Genomic DNA, 19,202 nt, shown 5'->3' on the forward strand with positions numbered 1-19,202 from the left:
AAAAGACACTATTAAAGTCTCAGAGTCAAAGGCTGGAAAATAATCATACTGGCTACTGACAGACTTAAAAAAACACAGGATGGCCATATTGGTCTTTTCCCAAGTAGCGTTCAAACTAAAGAAAATAGTAAAGGGAGAGATAGACATTATATCTGGTTAAAGGATTACTATATCAAGAGAACCTAACTCTCATTAACATATATGCACCAAAATGAAGGGACAACAGAGTTTGTAAAGCAACTTCTATACCTGAAGAGATAGATTGATAGTGGCACATTAGTAGCAGGAGACTTCAATATTCTACTATAATCATTAGATAAATAAACCAGAGAAAACAACATGTAAAGCTTTAAATGAGAAACTAGAAGAACTGTATTTAGTAGATAGAACCCAGCACCAAAATAAGACCCATATACATGCTCTTCTCCAGTGCACATGGAATATTGCCTAGGATAGGTTACATGCTGTGATACAACTTAAAATACATAAAATTACAAAAAATATTTTACCAAGTATTTTCTCAGACCACAGAGATAGAAATCAAAATTAGAAAGTTGGAAAAGGTTAAATATTTGGAAACTGAACTTTTTCTTTCTTTCTTTTTCTTCTTCTTCTTTTTTTTGTTATTTGGGGCCACACCCAGTGACTCAGGGGTTACTCCTGGCTATGCGCTCAGAAATTGCTCCTGGCTTGGGGCACCATATGGGATGCCGGAGGATCGGTCCATCCTAGGTTAGAGTGCTCAAGGCAAACACCTTAACACTTGCGCCACCACTCCGGCTCCTGAAAGTTTTCTTAAATAAAAATTTGATCAAAGAAGGAATAACACTATTCCTTAAGACAAATGAGAATGAAGATACAAACAATCAAAACTAAGGGAAAATTCATAGCTATTCAGGCTTATACCCTATATTATAAAAAAAAAAAGCTCAAATCATTTACCTATCTCACAGCTATAGAAACTAGAAAAATAAAGAGCAAGTGAATCCCAGAGTAGAGGGCAAGAGATTAAAAGATTAGAGCAGAATCAAAAACAACACAAAGGGTCATAAAACAAGGAGCTTTTTCCTTGAAAGAATAAGATTGACTAACACTTAGCTTCGCTTAGCTTCGCTCACAAAAAAGAGCACATAGGATCACAGATGACAGGGGAGATATGACAACAGATACCTCATAAATACAAAAGATCTTAGGAGGTTACTACAAACAGTTCTGTTACCAAGTTTGAGAACCTAAAAGAAATGAAAGATTTTTTAGAATCAGTCAAACCCCCAAGATTAAACTGAGTGGAAATAGGAAACTTGAAGAGATCAGTCTTGAGCAAGGAAATTCAAACAGTAATTAAAAGTCCTCCCCCGAGTACAAAAGCCCAGATCCAGAGGGGTTCACTAGTGAGTTTTAACAAATTTTCAAAAAAGAACATGCCACAACTCCTCAAGTTGTTCCAAAACATCAGAGACTACATCAAATTAAAGAGTTTCTGCATGACAAAGAAATGTGATAGGGGCCAGAAAGATGATATAGCAAGTAAGATGCTTGCCTTGCATGTGGCTAACCATGGTTCAATCCCTGGCATATCATATGGTCCCCTAAACATGCCTGGAGATATTCCTGAGTGCAGAGCCAGGAATAATCCCTGAACACCACCAAATGTGGTCCCAAAACAAAAATGGGCTAAAAGTAAAGACACATAATTAAAAGTAGAAAATACTTGCATTCAACACATTGTATAATGGGTTGATATTTAAAATATAAAAGTACTCATAAAGATAAAAATACAAAATTCCTATAAAAATGGGGAGTGAGGGGCAAGAGTGGTGGCACTAGCCTAGGACGGATCACGGTTCGATCCCCTGGCATTCCATATGGTCCCCAAGCCAGGAGCGATTTCTGAGCTCATAGCCAGGAGTAACCCCTGAGTGTCATCAGGTGTGGCTAACAAAACAAAAACAAAAAAATGGGGAGAGAAATTGAACTGGCACTTCTCTGGAAAAAACAGCTAAAAGGCCACTAGGCACAATATGGAGAGTTCTTAGCAATGTAAGAATTGAGATGCCATGACCCAGCAATTATTATTCGGGTCACTATTCCAAAGACACACATTCATTCAAAGGGACATATACACACCATTATTAATTGAAGAACTTAGTACTTTAGCTAAAGGTATAAAATCAATCTAGGTGTCCTCGAATGACAGATGAGTGAATTATGAAGATGTGATAGATATACTTTAAAAATATGCAACTGTAAGAAATGATGAAATTATGCAATTTGCTTCAACTTGGATGAAATTGGAGTAGGCCACATACAATGAAAGAAACCAGAAGAACTAACACATGATGATCTTACATAATTATGGCATATAGACTAAGTAGATGAGGGAGTTCAAGGTATATAATATGGGATAACTCAATCACTTTTGATCCCATAATATAGGAAGGAGAAGGAAAGAGAGGAAAATTAATCATGTGGGGTGGCAAGAAGCAGCAGATGGGAAGTTATGGTAGTCAGGGTACATTGGGTACATTGGAGGTGTAGTGGAGTTATATATCTGAACTGCAGAGTCAACAACACTGAAGGCAGGAGATCCAAACCATAACCAAACTTAAAAATGTGCCTATGGGGCCGGAGAGATAGCATGGAGGTAGAGCATTTACCTCGAATGCAGGACGGTGGTCCGAATCCCGGCATCCCATATGGTCCCCTGAGCCTGCCAGGAGCAATTTCTGAGTGTAGAGCCAGGAGTAACCCCTGTGCGCTGTGGGGTATGACCCCCCCAAAAATGTGCCTATCAAGGAGTCTAAATAGATAGTACAGCAGATAGGACTCTTGTCTTGCATGTGTCTAACCCATATGGCCCTGAAGTACAGACAGGAATAATTCCTGAGTGCCGGGTTAAAAGTTGCTTTTGAGTTTAGGTAGGTGTGGCTGAAAATAAAGGAGTCATGCTGGGAGGGTGCAAAAGAATCTGAGTACATTGATGAATGGAAGTTGACCCTGATAGTGGGTCATCAAGGCTCAATTTCTGTCCTCCGGATGCATTTGGGATCGAGAACATTTCCCCCACTGATGACCAGGAAAGAACAGGTTTAAGGCTGATTACCAAAGACACTTTATTCCATTCCATCAGTGCTTAAATAGGAAAGAGGAACTGCGATACTTGCAGGGTGGCAGGGTTGGGGACATAGTCCAAGGATAGCCAGGGAAGGTGAGGCACCAGAAGATAAGCATAAACACTGGAGCTTAGGAATGTTTTGGGAGCAACACACTGGGCAATAAAAGTGGTTAATAGATAATATTTCTTTTAACCAGTACTCTCTGTGAGGGAGAAAAGATGGTCCAGAGTCAAGCCTGAGAGTAACTACTAATCATGGAGAAATAGCACCCTTCTTTGTGTTGTCCTCCTCCATCTCAGTTTCTCTATGGGGTTTCTTCTGCCATGCAGTTTGAGAATAGTTCACAGGGAGGATACAACTGTGGGAATGGCACTAACTATAAGTTGCTTTAAACTCAAACATGAATAATATAAATCAGTGTATTAACAAAAACTAAAAGTTTAATTTATAAAAAGGAACTGGAATATAAAATATAGGCACAAAGGAAAAACAGAGATAAATTAGTGCCTTATCGGGGCCGGGCGGTGGCGCTAGAGATAAGGTGCCTGCCTTGCCTGCGCTAGCCTAGGACGGACCGCGGTTCGATCCCCCGGCATCCCATATGGTCCCCCAAGCCAGGAGCGACTTCTGAGCGCATAGCCAGGAGTAACCCCTGAGCGTCACCGGGTGTGGCCCAAAAAACAAACAAACAAAAAAAATTAGTGCCTTATCATAATCCTATTGAAACACAACGGTGGCTTGGACCAGTGAAGTAACAGTAGAGATTGTAAGAAATGGTCAAATATTGATTGTGTATTATAAGGAGAAATGGCTGATAGATTTTATCCAAGATTGGTTATATGGTATGAGAAAAATGGGAGTCAAGAATTATTCCAAAGTATATGTTCTAAACCAGGGGTCTCAAACTCGCGGCCCACTGGCTGTTTGCGGCCCTCTGTACAACATTTTGTGGCCCTGCCCTAGAGGAATCTTTTTGTTTTGTTTTGTTTTAGTTGTTTGGGTCACACCCCCTAACGTTCAAGGCTTACTACTGACTTTGCACTCAAGGATCACCCCGACTTTGCCTCCTGCGGCCCCCAGGTAAATTGAGTTTGAGACCCCTGGTCTAAACAGTTAGAAGGTAACTACTTACGTGTGTTAACATTTAAATACAATAAAGAAGATTATGGGAGGGGCCTTATTAGAGAAAATTGATCTGGCTATTTGGTTTTGATCCTTTAAGTGCCTATTAAAGAGGACATGCCATATAAATAGAAATACATGTAGTAAATAGGCAATTGGCTGCCCAAATCTGGAAATCAAACTGGCTCAGAAGTAAAGATTTGGAATCATTGACTTATAGATCTGTGCTATATAAAGTTCTATAGTAGACACAAATTACATGTGATATTCACATTTACATTATTAAGATTTAATATAACTTAAAAATCCAGTCCTAGCCATGTTTCAGAACTCACTTGATACATATGGTTAATGACTAGTATACTTGAGAGAAAAGATAAAGATACAGAGCATTTTCATCATCACAGAAAATTTCGATAGTAACCATGCGTATAGAAGCCATTTAATACCTTAAGATTGCATATGATCACTAAGAAATAAAGTAGAGAGCAAGGGATAATCGATTGAGACCTGAAACAAAACTAATGAAGAGACTTGGGAGATGAAGAAGGATTAGAAAAGAATATAAGTGACAAGTAAGGAGGTAACTATTTAGAAACCCTGTCCTAGAAGCTGAGCAAGCAAAGAAGAAAATACGAAGGAGGGAGTGATCAGCGTGTTAAGTACTGTTGATTGGGTAAGATGAGGAGAGTTCTGTTAGGTTTACTAATATAATTCTCATCGATATACTGTATAAAATGCTTTGAAAATGTAGGAGAGGGCCAAGCGCTAGCATAGCAGTAGGGCATTTGCCATGCACCTGGTAACCTAGGACAGATCTGGATTTGATCTCTGGCATCCTAGATGGTTCCCTGAGCCACCAGGAGTGAGTTCTGAACACACAGCCCGGAGTAACCCCTGAGCACCACTGGGTGTTACCCAAAAACCAAAAGGAAGGATAGATGGATGGAAGGAAGGATGGAAGGAAGGAAGGAAGGAAGGAAGGAAGGAAGGAAGGAAGGAAGGAAGGAAGGAAGGAAGGGAGGGAGGGAGGGAGGGAGGGAGGGAGGGAGGGAGGAGTAGGAAGGAAGGAAGGAGTAGGAAGGGAGGGAGGAAGGAAGGAAGGAAAAGGAAGGAAGGAAGGAAGGAAGGAAGGAAGGAAAAGGAAGGAAGGAAGGAAGGAAGGAAGGAAGGAAGGAAGGAAGGAAAGAAAGAAGGAAGGAAGGAAGGAGTAGGAAAGACAAAAACCCAAAAACAGAAAGAAAGGAAGAAAAGAGAGTAGGTGCTGACACGCTCTCTCGGTGGCTTTCCACCGCAGGGAACGGGATGGTCGCTGCCTCTACCCGGGTGCGTGCCGGGAGCGAGCCGGGCCTGTCTTGAGGACTTGTCCCCGCGCTTCCGCCGCCTGAGCCGCCCGCCTGGGCCCTGGGCGCCGGCTCTTGCGTGCACCCGGGGGCACACACCGTCCCGGCCGCGGTCGCCTCCTCCGCTTTAAAGACGCGCGAGGGCCGCGGTTCGCTGCTGCAGGCGCGGTGACTGAGGCTTGCAGACGGGATGAACGACGGGATGAACGACCGGCTTCACACCGCCCTCCCCCCCTTCTCCGTCTTTGTGCGGGCTCCGTGTCCCCGCCACTGCGTGTCAGGCGCTCTCGCTCCCGGGGGGGTGGGGGGGGAGCGTTCTTCTGTCCGGTGCCCAGTGGTCTGGCCCTGAGTGGCGAGGCGGGTTCGAGGCTGAACCGGGCTCCTCACCTCTCCCACCGAGGGATGTGGGTTGTTTGTCCTCTGCCCGCCTCCCCTCGGGGAGCGTCCCCCCCTTAAGGGGGGGTTCACGGTTTTTTTCTCCGCCTCTCCGGAGGCCCGGGGAGGGGGCCTGCGAGGTCGCTCCTCCTAGCCCCCAAAACTGATCGATGTGGTGGTGTCGCGCTCTCCTGGGCCGGGCCTAAGCAATTAAAAGTTTAAAAAAAAAAAGAAAAAAGAAAAAAAGAAAAGAGAGTAGGAAAGACAAAACTTAATGGAATAGTAAGGAATGAGTGTGAAAAAAGTCACTAGTTCTGGATGACTCTCTGAAAAAGGGTCTGTTCCTTTAAGAGTGGAGAAATTGGGCTGGAGAGATAGCACAGTGATAGAGCATTTGCCTTGCACGAATTGGTTCCAGGACTGATGGTGGTTCTGATCCCGGCATTTCATGTGGGATAAGAACTCCCAACTGGAGTTCTGTGGATGTGTTTGATGATTGTTGATTGGTTAGTTCAGCACTTTTCAACCACTGTGCCGCAGCACACTAGTGTGCCGTTAGATATTGTCTGGTGTGCCGTGGGAAAAATTCCAATTCCATCCTTAACATGCGGCTTCGGCATGATTGGTCTATTTGTGAGCCGAAGCGCATGTTAACGGACTATAAAAACTAAAGATAGAGAGACTTAGAGCTGTTGACGAAGAAGAGCTACGTGTGTGTCTTTCTTCAATTCCTGCCAGAATATCAGCTTTGTGTTCAGCCAAACAGAACCAGGTTGCGCACTGAGTAAGTGAACAGAAATATGAGCAATTATAAAATACTTTATTATTTCATAATAAAGTAACTATAAAATAATTTTTTGTGTATATTTAACTCCTATTCAAGAAAATTACTTTATGTAGTCAATATAGGTACAGAGTTAAAAATTTTTTTAACATTCTCTATTAGTGGTGTGCCTCGTGATTTTGTTTTTCATGAAAAAGTATGCCTTTGCATAAAAAAAGGTTGAAAAACACTGAGTTACTTGGCTGGTTGGCTGGTGCTCGAGTGTGTTAGTGACTGCTACTTTCGGCATTTATTCGGACTGTTTCTCCTGGACACTGGCTGGATTTCTCAAAAGACTTCACTAGTGATTTCTGCTAAAGGGACCCTGGCTTCTCTATCCTGCCTGTTTTATTAAACTTGGTTTGAGAAAAACCCATTTAGCCAGAGTTGATCCTGCTCGGTCTCAGGCAGAAGTGAATTCTTTACGATTTCTTTACACTGCTGATAACACTGTTGAGAAGTTTTGCTACACATAGAAGTAGAGAAATGAGGTAGCAACTAGAAAGTCAGGTGAGATCAGAGAATATATTTTAATATACTTATTTTCAGCAATAGAAATAGAAATTGTGATTTTTCATGAAACAGCAGAGAGAATTTTAGATTTTTAGAATTTTTACATTTTTAGAGAGATGTTTTAGAGCAAGTAAAGAATGGGGGTCTGTTGCACAAAGTTTATATTCTTTGAAATATACATTCTTGAAATATATATTCTTTGAAATTTGGAATTCACTACTATAAGGCTCTGATCTACCAGAAATACTGAGTAAAGTTAGACAGGAGGGATGTAACTCATTGGGTTGTTGTCAAAGATTAAAGCCACTCACTACATTTTATTTTTGTACTTTTTATTCAGATACTCTTAATACTCAAAACTACAAAGTCCTTATTGGTAACCGGGAATGGATAATTAGAAACGGTCTTGTCATTAATACTGATGTAGATGATTCCATGGTTGAACATGAGAGAAAAGGTCGAACAGCAGTGTTGGTGGCTATTGATGGTAAGGATTTCTTTTTATCATTGTGCTGTGTATCTCAATGTTGTGATGTTAATTATTGTTTGGTATGTATTTTGAGTCTTTTGAGCAATGAGAGTTGTTTAAAGGGTTTTGAATGGAAAGTAAAAGTATTAGCAAATCATAATTATTATGAATTTAAAATTTTGGGGTCAAGGACATGGTTCAGCTATGGAGTTGCATGTGTCACATGTATGAGGCTTTTTGTTTGATACTTGACACCAAAAAAGATTTTCTTGCATTTATCTCGTCTTGTTATTTACTTCACTAGTCTGTTTTTTTATGGTTTTGTTTTTTACAGAACTAATCAAGGGTCGGGGAGTTAACTCAAGTGGTAAGAATATATGCATAGTATGTATGAGGGGCTAAGTTTTATCTCTGGCAATGTAAGTAGCTTCAGCTGTTGCCCTGTGGTACCTTAATAGCAACACTGGCCCCAATACTGAACCATCACTAACCAAGCTGATAGTAGCTCACCCCTCAACCCTATGGAGTATGGGACTTATAAGAAAAGTTAATCAAGATTTTTAAAAATCGAAAGATATTATGGTATTAAAATAATAGCAAAGTAAAATAATATCTATACTCTCATCATACTAACCCAGTATCAGTTTGATTGATTTTGGAGGGGGGTAGAGAAGTATTTACAAATGGTAAGGTGCTTGCTTTGCCACAACAAGTGGTGTTCAAGGACTACTCTGATTCAGTGTTCAGATGTCACTCCTATGTACTTGAGGAACCATTTAATGCTGGGGATTAAATCCAGGCTTCCTGCATATAAAGCATGTTCTCTGGGTCTGGAGTGATAGCACAGTGACAGGGCTTTGCCTTGCATGCGGCCAACCTGGGACCAACCCCGGATCAATTCCTGGCATCCCATATGGTCCTCCAAGCCTGCGAGGAGCGATTTCTGAGTGCAGAGCCAGGAGTAACCCCTGAGCACCTCTAGATGTGGCCCCAAAACAAACAAACAAAATCCCAGCATGTACTCCAGCCTAATTGAACTATCTCTCTGATTCCCAATTTTATTTTTAAGAGGGGGTGAAATTAGACTACACATGGAAATGCTCAAAGTTACTCCTGGCTCAGTGCTTAAGAGTAACTTCTACAGTGCTCAAGGGACCATGGAGCACCAGGGACCAAACATAGGCCTCCCATATGTAAGGTATTCAATTCATTGAGCTGTCCTTTGACTCCTCAATGTTAGTTTTGTTTATTTTTAAATTCGAGGAACCATTATTTACTATGTAGCTATGATAGGGTTTCATGCACATAATGTTGTAACTCACACCCTCTACCCAAGTGTCTTCTTCCCTCCATGACTATCTTAGTGTTCCTTTTGTTAACCTTCTGCCTTGCCATGGTATGCTCACTTTTATAGCCATTACCAGTTTACTGGGTTTTGTTTTAATTTTTGAGCTACAAATGACTGTTCACAGGCCTTACTTTTGGCTCTTTGATCAGAAATCACTCCTGGTGGGTTCAGAGGACCATATATGGTGCTAGGGAGTCAAATTTGTGCCTGCTACATGCAAGGCAAGCACCTACTAAACTACTGTTCTGGCCTGCCAATATCAGCTTTAATTGCATTTATTTCATTACTGGTTTTGCTCAAATATATTTTTAACAATCATATTAGTATGTATATACATTTTAATAAATTAGTTTATTTAAAGACCATGCATCTTCTTAGTTGTTCATAATACATTTGTTCTAAGACCAATTCCACCAATGTAAAATTCCCTCCAACATTGTCCCCAGATTTCTACCCATTTCACCCATTCCTAATATCAATTCCTTATATCCATTCCAAACCTACTCCTTTGGCAGACACAAAATAATATATTTTATATTGCTTGTTTACAGGTAAGCAGTAATAAAATTATTTTTAAAAAGTACTGCAATAAGAAAATTCATGAGAATTGATGTATCTCTCAATGAGGTCATTACGTCATTGACAGAAGGTTTGCTAAGTGATTTGTTGCTAGTTCATTTTCTGTTATTTGTTTTGTTTCTGATCATTAAGAGGCTCTTAATCCACATTGGCATCTAATTTATGTGTTCCTACTGGGACGAGAGTCTTGAAAATGTTTAAAAGTTGCTGCGTGGCCACATATGTGACTGCACAGTCCAGGAATTCCATGATTTGTGGCTGTTATGTTTGTTGCAGCTATTGTTGGTTGTGGGTTTGGCTGCCAGCACTTCTAGAAAGTACAAGAAGGTGAGGGTAAGAGTGCCTGTATTCACTCCAAAAAGTCCTTGAGATGTCTGCCCTAATACTGGCATACCTGGAATTTTGTTCAATTTGGCATCTCTGCAGAGATCAGTGGTTAAATTGTGAAGCTGGGCCATAGGCAAAGCACTGTTTGTGGGTGGTGGGTGCAGCTGGTACAGCTGGTGCTGTTGGCGTGGCTTCTGCAGGGTGGGGAGATGGCCTGTCCTCTCCTGAGATTGCTGTTTTCAGCTGTGCAGCTGATGTACCCATGATTTTTTCACAGCTTGGTGTATACACTATTTTTAAGTGTGAACTTTTTATATGACTTCAATCATATTAAAATTAATTCATACAGTATTTTATTTTGTTTTATTACATTAGTATTTTTCAGTGTTGGAATATAAGATTAATACTATGTAATTTATATATTAATGTATTTTACTTAGCCACCTTTTAAAACATAAGATATTACTAATAATTTATTACAAATAATGTTACAATGAATATTTTTGAGATTTTAGATGCTTTCATGTATTAAATTATTTCTTCAGGTAAAGTTTTAGCTGTGAGATTATCAGAGATAATCAAGATTTCATATTCCTTGCTAGGTGTGAAGGCAGTATCTTATGGCCTTTGTAGGTTTGGGAAGAAACAGAAAATACCATTAACTTTTTGAGGGGGTTTTGGGCTACACTCAGCTGTGCTCAGGTCTTACTACTGATTTGACATTCAGGGCTCAATCTTGGAGGACTTGGGAGACCATATGGAGTTACTGGTGTGCAAGGAAGTGCTTTATCCATGGTACTATTCCTTTGAGCATACTCGTTTACTTTTTTTCTAAAACTACTTGCAATGATTTCCCCTCCGGTATAAAACTGTGCCTTGGGCCAGAGAGATAGCACAGTGGTAGGGCATTTGCCTTGCATGTGACCACTCCAGCACAGACCTGGGTTAGATTTCCAGCATCCCATATAGTCCTTGAGCCTGCCAGGAGTGATTTCTGAGTGCAGAGCTAGGAGTAACTCCTGAGCATCTCTGGGTGTGCCCCCACCACAAAAAAACATGCTTTAGTCTTCATATACTCCATCTTAAATATAAAAATGTATTCGTTTTTGTTTCTCACCTTTATACTAGCCAATGTTTTAATCTCTAAGAGGAAATAATATGTATCTTGTGGTATACAGTAGGGTCTATCTTTTTGTTTTTCATTACTACCCTATTATTAACCCCTACTTCAGTTTGAAATTGTCTTAGCCAAATAGGGAGGTTGGTGATAGGGTTTGTGTCTGTGTATGCTTGGAGATATTTGGAATTCAGCCATACTCTAAAACTGGTCTACTTAACAAAATTAATTTCATTCTTAAATTTTATATCAGAAAATTATTCTACCTTATTCATATTGTAAACTCTCTTCTATTTTGTACTTCCTATATTAGATGAACTCTGTGGCTTAATAGCTATTGCTGATACAGTGAAGCCTGAAGCAGAATTGGCTGTTCATATTCTGAAATCAATGGGCTTAGAAGTTGTTTTGATGACTGGAGACAATAGTAAAACAGCTAGATCTATTGCTTCTCAGGTAATTGGCTTCCTTAGTCATTGGGGAAGGGGTATCTGGAAACTTCAGATTTTTTGTATACATCTTTTTTGTTATCAGATGCTAACAATTTCATATTACCTATTATTTTAATTATCACTGAGTGATATGGTTTCTGTTGCTATCTAGTTCTTTAAAGAAGTGTTGGTCTACTATGCCAGAGAGATTTTAGAATTTGCATACTAGGGTAATAATAAAGAGGTATATGCTTAGTTGCTTAAGTGACTTCATATGTCTGTTTGTGTTGATGCTTCCTTTGAAGTGATTCTTTTTTTTTTTTTTTTTGGTTTTTGGTTTTTGGGCCACACCTGGCAGTGCTCAGGGGTTACTCCTGGCTGTCTGCTCAGAAATAGCTCCTGGTAGGCACGGGGGACCATATGGGACACCGGGATTCGAACCAACCACCTTTGGTCCTGGATCGGCTGCTTGCGAGGCAAACGCCACTGTGCTCTCTCTCCCGGCCCTGGACCATTTTTCTTTCTTTCTTTTTTTTTTTTTTGGGGGGGGGGTCAAACCTGGCAGTGCTCAGGGGTTATTCCTGGCTCCAGGCTCAGAAATTGCTCCTGTTAGGCACGGGGGACCATATGGGACCCCGGGATTTGAACCAATGACCTCCTGCATGAAAGGCCAACACCTTACCTTCATGCTATCTCTCCGGGCCCTGGATCATTTTTCTAAATCAGCATTTTGTCATTTTATTTTTCTGATTTGCCTGATCTCCATAACTTCTCATATAATTGATCTTTTCTACTTTGGAATAACACAAGTATGGTAGGTTTTATATGAAAAATGCAGGATATAAAGTAAAATATTTGTTGCCTTTTTTCAAACATTGTCCAGTTCTACTTCAACATATATTTTTCATAGAATATATAATGTATCATTCCTCATTTTCAACATAAATTGAATTTTTGTACAGTTTGTTCAGCAGTATTTCTTTTTTGTTTGTTTTTGGTCCATACCTGAAAGTGCTCTGGGGCCTGGCTCTTCATTCAGTACTAACTTCTGGCAGATTTGGGGAACCATATGGGATGTTGGGGATCAAACCAGGTCAGCCACATGCAAGGCAAGTGCTCTACCGGCTGTGCTATGCCTCTGTTCCCCTGAAGTGTGCTTTTTTATATAACTATACCTAAAGCATTTGGCCATATCAGAACATATAATTTCCTTACATTTGCTTTTTTTGTGGTTTTTGGGTCACACCTGGCAGTGCTCAGGGGAAACTCTTGGCTCCATGCTCAGAAATTGCTCCTGGCAGGCACGGGGAACCATATGGGAAGCCAGATTCGAACTGATGACCTTCTGCATGAAAGGCAAACGCCTTACCTCCATGCTATCTCTCCGGCCCCTAATTTCATTAAATTTACATTGCTACATGGAAGTCCATGATAATGATATAGCATCATTTATTTTAGATGCCTTTTATTAATGGACATTTGCATAGTTTTGAAATTTTGCATTACAAACTGAGCAATAATGTGTATTCTTATACATACACTTTTTGTGTATGTTTATTCAGATTATAGATAGAACTAGAATTCCTAAAATAAAATGTGTGTGCATTGATATATGCTGCCAAATGCACTCCAAGGAAATAGTACCACTTCACACACCCACCCACTAGTGAGTTCATTAGTGCATTCAATAATAAATGAATAAATTACTGAGTTCATTTCTCCATATCTGTATCATCAATGGGCATTATCTGCTTTTTAAAATTTGAATATCTGGGGGTTGGACTGATAGCACCACGGTAAGACGTTTGCCTTGCATGCCCCCAACCCAGGACAGGCCTGGGTTCCATCCCCAGCATCCCATATGGTCTCCCGAGCCTACCGGGAGTTACACCTGAGCAGTGCTGGGTTTGACCCAAAAGTAAAATAAATAAATAAATAAATAAATAAATAAATAAATAAAATGATATTTGAATATGTGATGCAGGAAAGATTATAGCAGGTAGGATGCTTGCCTTGTACATGGCAACTCGGGTTTGATGATCCCCTGCAACCCATATGGTCCCCTAAGCCCTCCTGGAGTAATCCCTAAATTCAGAGCCAAAAATAAACTGAGCACCACTGGGTTTAACCCTCAAACCAAAAAATAAAATAAATTTATGTATCTGGTAGGCAAAAATAATTGCTTTGTATTGCTGAGTTATTTTTTAGTTACTGCAATTTCTTGAAATAAAATTAATTATATTGATTTTTCTTAATGTAGGTTGGCATTACTAAGGTGTTTGCTGAAGTTCTACCTTCTCACAAGGTTGCTAAGGTGAAGCAACTTCAAGAAGAAGGAAAACGAGTAGCAATGGTGGGGGATGGGATCAATGATTCCCCAGCTCTGGCGATGGCTAATGTTGGAATTGCCATTGGCACAGGCACAGATGTAGCCATTGAAGCAGCTGATGTGGTATTGATAAGAGTAAGTCTGTGGCCTGAATTTTGAGGAGTGTGATACTGCTCTACATGTTCAGGGCGAGTGTAACGTAATACTAAGTATGATTCTATCCTTCTAATTCAAACGTTCTTACCCATTGAGAGTGGGAGAATTAAAGCTGGGACTATGGATAGTCTTACTAATAACATCCTATCTTTCTCAATCCAATGAAGCAAATGAGAATAATTAACTTTTAAATTGAAAAATCAAAACTAGGAATATACTTAGAATAAAATTATCTTAACAGAGAGATAAAAGATGGGTAAAGGTGCTTGCCTTGCATGCAGCTGACTGTGGTTCAGTCACCATTAGTAATCCCTGAGCATAAAGCCAGTAAGTAGTAGTAAGTCCTGTAAGCACAGCTGGATGTGACACCCAAAACAGGGGGGGACAAACTTCAACAAATACTAAATCTCTTTCAATCGAATTTAATCAAGGTGCCAGGTGTGGTCCAAAAATCCAAAAGGCAACCAACTTTAAAAAAATGTCTTCAAGGCTCGGAGAGATAGCACAGCGGCGTTTGCCTTGCAAGCAGCCGATCCAGGACCAAAGGTGGTTGGTTTGAATCCCGGTGTCCCATATGGTCCCCCGTGCCTGCCAGGAGCTATTTCTGAGCAGACAGCCAGGAGTAACCCCTGAGCAACGCTGGGTGTGGCTCAAAAAACCAAAAAAAAAATGTCTTCAGAACAAAGAAAATAATCCTGAAAAACATTGGCTATGGCTGAACCAAAATTTTCATTATAGATGAAGTCCCAGATTACTTTAAAGTACTCATCATACACTATCAAATGCAGAAGTTACTAGTTGAGCTAATGTTCTCATTGGTAACAAATATTTTTGTTTTCAGAATGATCTTCTAAATGTAGTGGCAAGTATCGATTTATCAAGGAAGACGGTCAAGAGGATTCGGATAAATTTTGTCTTTGCTCTAATTTATAATCTGGTTGGAATTCCTATCGCTGCTGGTATGTGACTATTAAATTGGATTGCTTTTTGTTTTTCTGGAGCTATTACACATCACACTGGTTGTTTCATTTTCTTACAAATTTTGAACTCAGTTTTTGTTTGTACCCTATTTATGTGATAAAAATAATGCCGAAATCAATAATTTAAATTTCTGCAGTGCTCATTATAGTTTAAAATTATATTATGTTCTGAAAGTTTTATTTCTCCCTTCAATTTTATATTTTGAAAGTTTTTAGACCTAAGAATCAATAATTTAATGAAACTTATTTTTCACCTAAATTTACTAATACGTTTTGCCACATTATTTTATCTCTTCCTCATGCACATGTTTACTCATTTAATTTTTGTTGTTGTAGAAAATGTTTATTTTGTTGATTTATTTTTAAAAAAGTTTTTGGATCACACCCAGCGATGCTCAGGGCTTATTCCTGCTCTGCACTCAGGAATCATGCCTAGCAGTGCTTGGGGGACCATATGGGATTCCAGGAACTGAACCCAGATCGGCTACATGCAAGGCAAATGGCCTACCTACTGTGATATTACTCCAGCCTCAAGAAAATGTTTTGTTTTTGTTTTCATTTTTATTTTTGTTTTGGGTTTTTTTTTTTTTTTTGGCCATACCTGGTGATGCTCAGGGTTTACTTCTCGCCTTGTGCTCTGAAATCACTCCTGGCTTAGAGGGACCATATGGGACACCAGGGGATCAAACCAAGGTCTGTCATAGGTCAGACACGTGCAAGGCAAATGCCCTACCACTGCGCCACCGCTTCAGCTCAAGAAAATGTTTATTTTTAAAAATAACTTTAATGTATTAATTTTTAGCGGGCCACATCCACTGGTACTCGGGAGTTACTCCTGGCTCTCGACTCCAGAGTTATTCCTGGCAGTGCTTAGGGGACATATGGAATACCAGGGATCAGACCTGGGTTACCCACGTGCAAGGTGGCTCTCCCTCCTGTAACATCACTCTGCTCCCAAAAACATATTAATTTTTTAAAATAGTGCCAATGTTTTCATTTTATATTTGTCAGCATATCTACTCCATGCTCACCACGAGAGTACTAGAACCAATCCAAGTTCCCTTCCCCCACTAAGCTTATTTTCACTACCAAACTATAGCTACTGTTAGTATTTTAGTGTATTTCCTTCGATCTTATTTACCCTGTCAGTTTTTGTCTTGTTACACATTGTAACTTCTGTCCTTTACTTAACATTCTATTGTAGCCAATAGGTAATTTTTAAATTTGGAGGCCATATGAGGGAATGAAAGAACAAGTTTGAATTAAGGACTATGACTAAGGAAAAAGTAAATTTACAATTCTTTAATAATCTTTGATGATTTCCTTTTTTGAAGGTTTGATTGGTATATGAGAAATAGTTGTCATTTCTTGTTTTCTGTATTTTGAGAACCAAAGAAAGATATGAAATGATATAAGAACAAATAAGCTGTTTATCAATAAGGACATACAAATGCTTGAAAGGAGAAAAAGTAATGAAGAACCCATAGAGGTTTATAGAACAAGCATTTTTAGAAAAATTACTTAAGTAGGGGCAGAGAGATAGTACAGCGGTAGGGTGTTTGCCTTGAGTGCAGCCGACCCGGGAGGGACCTGGTTCAATTCCCGGCATCCCATATGGTCTCCTGAGCCTTCCAGGAGTGATTTCTGAGTGCAGAGCCAGGAGTAACCTCTGAGCACTGCTGGGTTGGCCCAAAAACCAACCAATCAATCAATAAGTTTTAAAAAAAGCAAAATATTTATATAAGTAATATATGGTCACTGTAAAGAAAAATACAGATAATGACTTTCATCCCCAAGTGTGGATGAATTTGTAGAACATGAAATTTCATACACAATGTAATTAATGAATTTTAAATGGTATTAGTGGATTTTTTTTGTTTTTTTTTTTGGCCACATTGGTGACGCTCAGGGGTTACTCCTGGCTCTGTGCTCAGAAATTGTTCCTGGCTTGGGGACCATATGGGACATGGGGGGATCGAACCACGGTCCGTCCTAGGTCAGTCACATGTAAGGCAAACACCCTAATGCTGCACCACCGCTCCTGCCTAGGAATTAGTTGAATTTTAAAGTAATATAATCACTTTGGATAGCAACTGAAGAGTATCTACCTAAAGTTTAAAATGTGCATGTTACATCCCAGTAGTTTCACCTCTAGAAATACCTGTGGGAAATTCTCAAACACGTGTGCAGGTACACTTGCAAGAATATTCAAGTCAAAACTCGGTGAAATTTGTCTTGATATGAATCTCAACCTCCAGGAGCATAAATTGCAGAATAAGTATCAAACAAGGAGCTGATTTGTACACATCTAAGGAACACATTGGGGATCTGTAGGATTGCTAAATTAATCTAAGCCAAACTTCCTTCTTAGGAGTTTTTATGCCCATTGGTTTGGTCTTGCAACCTTGGATGGGATCCGCTGCTATGGCTGCTTCATCTGTTTCAGTAGTGCTTTCTTCTCTCCTCCTTAAACTGTAAGTATGATGGCCTGCTCACATTTGTATTTCTTTGATCACTCATAGTCAGTATTCCTGGATTTCATTTTTGAAATAATCAATGGTAGACTGGAATTATTGTTAATAATAAATGGTAGCAATTCAATTGCCACTATAGTTATCACAAGATCTGGATTGGGTAAAATCTATTATGTTGGGTCTTGAGTAGTAAGATTTATAAATATGTGACTCCACATAATTTCATTAAAGCTACTTTACTAGCAGAGGCTGTGTATTTCTCATTATTTGGTTTTGGGGCCACACTCAGAGATGGTTGGGAGTTATTCCTGGCTCTGCACTCAAGAATTACTCCTAGTGGTTCTTGGGGGACCATATGAGATGCCAGTGGTCAACCCTGGTTGGCTGCATACAAAGCAAGCGCCCTCCCTGCTGTACAATAGCTCCAGCCAGCCCAAGGCTGTTTACTTCATATAAGAAAATTATTATTTTCTTTTTTGGTTATAACAAGCATCTAGTTCATATTTAGTCATTTCAAACTTGTCTATCTTTGTATGTATCCAGGTATAGGAAGCCACCTTATGAAAATTATGAGCTGCATACACGGAACCAGATGGGACAGAAAAGTCTTTCAGAAATCAGTGTACATGTTGGAATAGATGACATCTCAAGAAATTCTCCTAAACTGCATTTGCTGGACCGGATTGTTAATTACAGCAGAGCATCCATAAATTCACTACTGTCTGATAAGCGGTCCTTAAACAGTGTCGGTACCAGTGAGCCTGACAAGCACTCTCTCTTGGTTGGAGACTTCAAGGAAGATGATGACACTGCATTGTAACCAACTGGTGTTGATACGCACTGACACAGATTTTATGATATCACATTGTGGATTTTCAAAATATTGTGGCAGGATTTTGTTTTATTTCATGCTTATGAATTCAGAATTGTATTTGAGGTTCACTTGCTACTAGTAAACTATATTTTTGGGACATCAGCTCTGAACTTAGTTGTGAAGTATAGAGAATATTTCTCTTTTGTAGCTGTTCTCTATGCCTGTTTTCCCCCTCCTCCCTCTTATGGGGAGGGGTTCTGTGTGCATCTGAATAAATAGAGGCAAGTGTTAGAAGAGGGGGCCTTTTGCAGCAGGTTTGCTAACTCTGGCTTTGGAGCCACTGGCTGGATGGTAAACGGCTCGTGTTCGAATTTCTTGCCTCTTTTTACCCTCATAGCTGTGTGGATTATTTACCACGGATCTCTATGATTGGAACTGCTTCTCCTGTTCTTGCTGGATAGGGCGATGCAAATTCCTTTCTTTTCTGGGAACTGTGGAATAACCAAACCTCAACAAACTCTCAGCAAACGACTCTTAACACTTAGTCTTATTTAAAATGAATTTCTAGTATTTTTTCCACTCATAACAGTTAAAGTAGATTAATGAAGTTTACAATAGGCCTTACAGTTGAATATTGATAAACTTCTGCTAAATTTTTCAGAGGGTGTTCAGAGGGGTGAGGAGGTTTGGCCAGAAAGAAATAGGATGGGGCCAGAGCGGTGGCACAAATGGTAGGGCACTTGCCTTGTACGTGCTAACCTAGGACAGACTGTGGTTCAACCCCCCGGTATCCCATATAGTCCCCCAAGCCAGGAGTGATTTCTGAGCTGATAGCCAGGAGTAACTCCTGAGCATCACCGGGTGTGGTTCAAAAAACAAGCAAACA

The 19,202-nt window shown here is 39.9% G+C and overlaps 1 protein-coding gene across 1 annotated transcript in view; it reads left to right on the forward strand.

Moving 5' to 3' along the window:
• ATP7A (ATPase copper transporting alpha) overlaps positions 1 to 18,602 on the forward strand; it is a 136,126-nt gene extending 117,524 nt beyond the window's left edge. The window contains exons 18-23 of the mRNA XM_049767402.1: positions 7,633 to 7,779; positions 11,446 to 11,588; positions 13,824 to 14,027; positions 14,890 to 15,007; positions 17,400 to 17,502; positions 18,046 to 18,602. Coding sequence (XP_049623359.1) covers positions 7,633 to 7,779; positions 11,446 to 11,588; positions 13,824 to 14,027; positions 14,890 to 15,007; positions 17,400 to 17,502; positions 18,046 to 18,322 — 992 coding nt within the window. The 3' untranslated portion in view covers positions 18,323 to 18,602. The remainder of the gene's footprint in view (positions 1 to 7,632; positions 7,780 to 11,445; positions 11,589 to 13,823; positions 14,028 to 14,889; positions 15,008 to 17,399; positions 17,503 to 18,045) is intronic.
• The last annotated feature ends 600 nt before the right edge of the window (positions 18,603 to 19,202 follow it).

The sequence above is a fragment of the Suncus etruscus genome, chromosome X (assembly GCF_024139225.1).
Source record: "Suncus etruscus isolate mSunEtr1 chromosome X, mSunEtr1.pri.cur, whole genome shotgun sequence".
Classification (NCBI taxonomy): Eukaryota; Metazoa; Chordata; class Mammalia; order Eulipotyphla; family Soricidae; genus Suncus; species Suncus etruscus.